At 39.9% G+C, this 6,000-nt stretch overlaps 1 protein-coding gene across 4 annotated transcripts in view; it reads left to right on the top strand.

The window, feature by feature from the left end:
- GCNT1 (glucosaminyl (N-acetyl) transferase 1) overlaps positions 1 to 4,763 on the top strand; it is a 76,226-nt gene extending 71,463 nt beyond the window's left edge. For all 4 annotated transcript variants that reach the window (XM_073543790.1, XM_073543788.1, XM_073543792.1 and 1 more), the window contains one exon: positions 1,996 to 4,763. In XM_073543790.1, the coding sequence (XP_073399891.1) occupies positions 2,137 to 3,420 (1,284 nt within the window). In that variant the 5' untranslated portion in view covers positions 1,996 to 2,136 and the 3' untranslated portion in view covers positions 3,421 to 4,763. The remainder of the gene's footprint in view (positions 1 to 1,995) is intronic.
- The last annotated feature ends 1,237 nt before the right edge of the window (positions 4,764 to 6,000 follow it).

Here is a 6,000-nt window from a genome sequence, read left to right on the forward strand (position 1 = left end):
GTCGGAGTGGTGGAGTCGGAGTTGGAGTCGGTGTAAGGGAAATTGAGGAGTCGGAGTCGCAGGTTTGGCTTACCGACTCCACAGCCCTGATAAAAACGTCAGCTCGTCCCGCAAAAAGCAAGACTCTCCCATGACTCTGTGGGCCAAAATATGGAAAAATTTTGCGGTGATGCAAAATCTATTTTTTGCAATAAAAAGCGTCTTTTTAGCATGTGACAGCTACCAAACATAAAAACCCGCTATAAGGCCTCTTTCACACATCCTGATGTTTCCAGTCCTGGAGATGTCCGTGTCCATGTTTGTAATGCGTGTGGCATGCGTGTGCTGCATCCATACCATACGGACGGGCGCCAGGGAAGAATCGTTGCAGTAAGTGCTTTTCCCCCGGCTCTGGGTGCTGTACACAGCTCTCATCAGTCTACCCTGCTCTGCCGGCGAGCAGGGTAGAGTGATGAGTTACATTTAAGTGATAAGAGACAGCAGATGGCAGCTGATGGGACTATTACTCCTATCAGCCTACCCCTGCTGTTGCTAATAACAGTGATAGCAGGAGCGGCTGATGGGGGTATTCATCAGCCACCGCCTGCTCTATAAATAAATAAGTAAATGAAAAAAATGGCGTGGGTTCCCCTGTATTTTCTATAACCAGCCAGGCAAAGCTCACAACTAAGGGCTGCAATCCTAGCTGACTTTTTATTTTCACAGCCGGGCGTTATAAACTTCAGTGAAACACTTGGTGGTTCAGAGTGTTCACCATACATCTAGGTAAGTTCCTTGGGGGGTCTAGTTTCCAAAATAGTGTCGTTTGTGGGGCACATCAGGGGCTCCCCAAATGCGACACGGCGTCCGATGTCAATTCCAGCCAATTTTGCGTTGAAAAAGTCAAACGGCGCACCTTCCCAGCTGAGCTCTTCCATGCGCCCAAACAGTGGTTTACCTGCACATATGGGGTATCGTCGTAATCGGGAAAAATTGCACAATTGTGAAGAACCTGAAGGGTTAATAAACTTCTTGAATGTTGTTTTGAGCACCTTCAGGGGTGCAGTTTTTAGAATGGTGTCACTTTTGGGTATTTTCTATCATATAGACCCCTCAAAGTGACTTCAAATGTCTTTTGACCTGCAGATTTACCTGCGGATTTTTTCAAAATCCGCGCTGCCAAATCCGCACCCCATTCCGCAGCGTATGCACGTACCCTTATAAAGCCCTAACAACATTGTTTCAAAAATTGTGCTGATGTAAAGTAGACATGTGGGAAATTTAATTTAATTTGTGCAATAGGATTCTGATTTCAGGGCGAAAACATTTTAAGTTTGGAAATTGCTAAATTTTCAAAATTTTTGTCAAACTTCCACTCTTTTCATAAATAAACACAAGTGTTATAAGTGTTTACCATTAATATGGAGTACAGTATATCATGAGAAAATGAGAAAACAGTTCTCAGAATCAGTGGGATATGTTGATGCATTTCAGAGCTATAACCTCTTAAAGTGACCTTGGTCAGAATTGTAAAAATTGGCCTAGTCATGAAGTAAAAAATTGGCTCTGTCACTAAGGTGGTTAATATTCAAATTATTTATATATATATAAATAATATATATATATCCATTTTTTGTTTACGCTTCTGTGTAAAAAACAAAGCTTGTTTCTTTCTGGTTGCTTAGGAGCAACATCCCTTTATTTTTATCTTGCATACCTAAGTGAAACCACTTGTAAAAGTCCTTATATCTGCCATCCACATGACTCAGAGTACATTTTTTTTTTTTAATACCACCATGTAGAATAGTATAGTAATCTTCTACACAAATATCTACAGCTAATTTAAAAAAAAGTACTATTTTATATACATTAGGTATGTGTTTGGAGCTTTGGCATACATCAAATGTACACTGCATATGTATGACTACATCTTTAATAGTAAAGTAAAGGTTCTATTGCATTTATAATTGCTAATTTTGTCTTTGTAATCAAACTTCTTTAATTTTTATCTTTTAGGCTGTATTTGAGTCTTCTTGCCAAGAGTCACATAACCGCAACTGACCTCTGATGAAATTGGTTCTCTGGAAGACACCTTTCACTTGACAGGAAGTGAGATTTTTTTTTTCTTGCGTTCCTAATTGCTCAAGACTTTCTGAAATGCTAAGAAGAAAATTACGCCACTGTAAAGTCAAACGACTAGGCTTGTTGCTCTTTATCGCACTAACTGCAGCCACCCTCACAGTGGTGAGGAACCACAGCAAAACTCTATATTTTACTAGCAAAAACTTAGAAATTGTAGGGGAAAATCCCACTAGTAATGTGAACTGTGCAAAGATCCTAAAAGGTGATATCGAAGCAATACAAAGTGCCAAATTAGAGCTCATCACTGTCAAAAGGAGACAGCAGCAACGTCTACATGAAAATGACTACATCAACATGACCAAAGACTGCGACTCTTTTACCAAACATCGCAAATATATTTTATATCCAGTTAGCAATGAAGAGCGTGATTTCCCCTTGGCCTATTCTATAGTCATTCACCATAAAATTGACATGTTTGAAAGACTATTGCGTACAATATACATGCCTCAAAATTATTATTGCATCCATGTTGACAAGAAATCTTCCGACTCATTCATGGCTGCAGTGAAAGGTATTGCTGCCTGTTTTGAAAACGTCTTTGTTGCCTCCCAACTGGAGAATGTAGTGTATGCATCATGGAGTCGTGTTCAGGCTGACCTCAACTGCATGAAAGACCTTCTCCATGCTGATGCTCAGTGGAAATACTTAATAAATCTCTGTGGCATGGATTTTCCAATAAAAACAAACAGAGAAATGGTACAGATGTTAAAAGCCTTGAAAGGTGAAAACAGTCTAGAAACAGAGAAGATGCCCTCACACAAAGAAGTCCGGTGGAGGATGCACTATGAGATAAATGAGAATGGCATTCAGAAAACTAGTGTTAACAAGGACCCTCCGCCATTTGAAATCCCAATATTTTCTGGCAGTGCATATTTTGTTGTTAGTCGAGCTTTTGTTAGCCATGTCTTGGAAAATGACAAAATCAGAACGTTTCTAAAGTGGTCTGAGGACACTTATAGCCCAGATGAGTTTTTATGGGCCACTTTGCACAGACTTCCTGAAATGCCAGGATCTGTTCCTGCCAATGGTAAATACGATGTTTCAGACATGAATTCTGTTGCAAGGTTTGTGAAATGGCAGTACCTGGAAGGAGATGTTGCTAAAGGAGCACCATATCCACTATGTGCCGGAACACATGTGCGATCAGTTTGTGTGTTTGGTGCTGGTGATTTGCCTTTTATGGTAGGGAAGCATCACTTATTTGCTAATAAGTTTGATGTGGATGTAGACTCTATTGCCATTCAGTGCCTAGAAGAACATCTGAGGTACAAGACGCTATATCCAGAAGTACATGAGTGATCTCTATACAGCCAAGGTGCAAAAATGCTCTGACTACACGTATCATGCCACTTTCTGACACTGCATAGTATTTCTACGGCTGATGTGGCAAATCTGTTTTGAACACTGCAAGACAGGAGTATCTTTTCAAGAATTTAGAGAAATTGGATAGTACAAAGTTACATGTGAGACTGCAGCTGATGAGCTGCAGATAGCTCTACTTTAACTCCGTGGGAGTTGTCGTGCAATATATTCTTGGCTGCTTCTTGTCAACATAAGTGCCTTCTTTGTAATTCAACAATGTACCACTGTGCACCTGGTATGGATTGCTGCAAGGTGACTTTCATGCCATACATATTTTATTAGCCTCTCCAACCATTTCCTGTTACGTTTTATTGTTTTGTTAATAATGCTAAAATCCTCTAAAGTAAAGCATAGTCTTCCATTCTTTTGAGCACATCTAAAAGCAGATTGCCACTGGCGATACATGAGGCAGATGGAATTAAAAGTGACTGTGTTGGCCTTATCATATGAATGTCTCTGCCAAGGTACCCATCCAAATCCTGTTTTTCAACTATTCTTTTGCAAACCCCAAAGTAGTGCTTAGTATAGATCAACTGCCTGTGTTAACCTAGCATTCAAAGTAATATGAATCATCTCCATGCGGGATAGAGAGCTATATCTTAAGTTAATTTAACATGTATGTGAAAAATGGATCTGGCTCTGATTGGTAAACCCCGCCTAATGCTCGGACTCTTGACGTTGGCCAGTAGCCATTATATGAGGCAGTTATCTCAAGACAGGAGACTCTGGGTCTGGCAAAGTCTTCCGATCCGACCACTGTTTGTTTGGGCTTCATGGATATATGACACTGACCTTAGGAACATGTCACTTTTCAGTAGTGGTCCCCAGTCATCAGTAAGGATTAACCCCTTTGTAAGTGACCAGAAGTCATTAATTCCACACAACATTCTTAAAAATATTCAGATGGGAGCAAATGAGTGACAAGCAGTCATTCTTCTAATGTGGTGTGTGATAGGTTAACCTATTTTAATAAAATCACAATTGTTCATTTTCTGTTTGGATAAGTGAAAAACATGAAATGAGATTTTTTTGTAAGACTAGCTATTTAATATGTAAATTACCATTTGTTTAACTTATTTTGATTATTATTAATTTTAATAAGCGGTCAATCCAGCAAAGGCTCATGTTGATGTGCCAGTCTGTTATAGCCTTTATTTTTCTACTTGATAAAACCTGACATTTTTTATTTTTCTGGAGTGCCTCAAATGTATTATTGTAAAGACTGTACACAGTCTATAGAGATTTAGATAATAAAGCAATGACTTGCTGTGTAAATTTAAGTTGTGTCCATGTTTTATTTCTTAACAGTACAGCTTTTACCGATACTAGTAATCTACAACATTGACGGCACATGGACTGATTACCATGCCTGCCTCCTGGCAACAAACAGCTAAACAGGCTAGTGCTGGGTAGTAAAACATGGGGAAGCAGAGGCCAGTTAAGTGCTCTGTCACACCCAGGGTACTTAATGCCTTATTGCATATTACATGCTAATTTCTCTGGTGTTAAGCAACATAGAAGATGTAAATGTTTATGGATTAACATTTCAAAGTAGTGATGAGCACAAGTAAGTTACTTAAGTTTGCCTAGGGTGCTCGGGTATCCACAAAGTATCGCTGGTGCTTGAGTGACATGTTCAAGTCCCAGCGTCCACATGTTTTGCAGCTGTTAGCTACAAAATGTGGGGATTGCCTGACATACACGGGCAATCCCCTCATGTTTTGTGGCTAAGAGCTGCAAAATATGTGGACGTGGGTTTCAAACATGTCATTTGAGCACCTGTGATACTTGGTGCATACCTGAGCACCCTAGGCAAACTCGAGTAAACAGCACTTATGCTCATCGCTACTTCTAAGACCTACGTGTCCTTATGTGTTTTGAGGGGCTGGTGGGTTGACCTTACTGACAGATTCCCTTTAAAGGCAATATATGTTTCAAACTGCTTCAGTGTGAAGATTATGGTTTCTGTGATTCTATCATAAAAACATAACAATATAAATCCTGTATCAGGATGGAGACAATGTAAAGGATGCAGTATTTTGGCGTCCGTTCCACATATATGCTGAGAACTCTGGCCCAATGTCCTATTTCTGCTGTTTAGAATCTGAGTGTCTGCTGGCCAAATCCTCTTTCATCACTCTTTCTAAAACAATGTGGACAAAATTGAAGTTTTCATCTTCTCTCCATCCAACTCAATCCTCTACTAAACATATGAGACACAGGAAAGCATACTGTGATGGATAAGTACTCTGCTTGAGTGTACCCCTTGATTCAGCAGTGTCCTTCAAGCCACACATCCAAGCCCTTACCACCTTCAACTGAAAAACATTTCCAGAATCCTCCCCATTCTCGACCCGAAATCAGAAAATGTGCTCTCATCAACTTTTGCCTTGACTATTCTAATATCCTCCTCTGTGGCCTGCTGTAAACTATTCTTAACTCTACTACCTGATTATCCACTTTTCTCCTCACTACAACGCTGGCTTCTATTGCACAGTGAATCCAGTTTAAACTACC

This window comes from Dendrobates tinctorius, unplaced genomic scaffold (genome assembly GCF_039654945.1).
Source record: "Dendrobates tinctorius isolate UK_male_01 unplaced genomic scaffold, ASM3965494v1 ptg000134l, whole genome shotgun sequence".
Classification (NCBI taxonomy): Eukaryota; Metazoa; Chordata; class Amphibia; order Anura; family Dendrobatidae; genus Dendrobates; species Dendrobates tinctorius.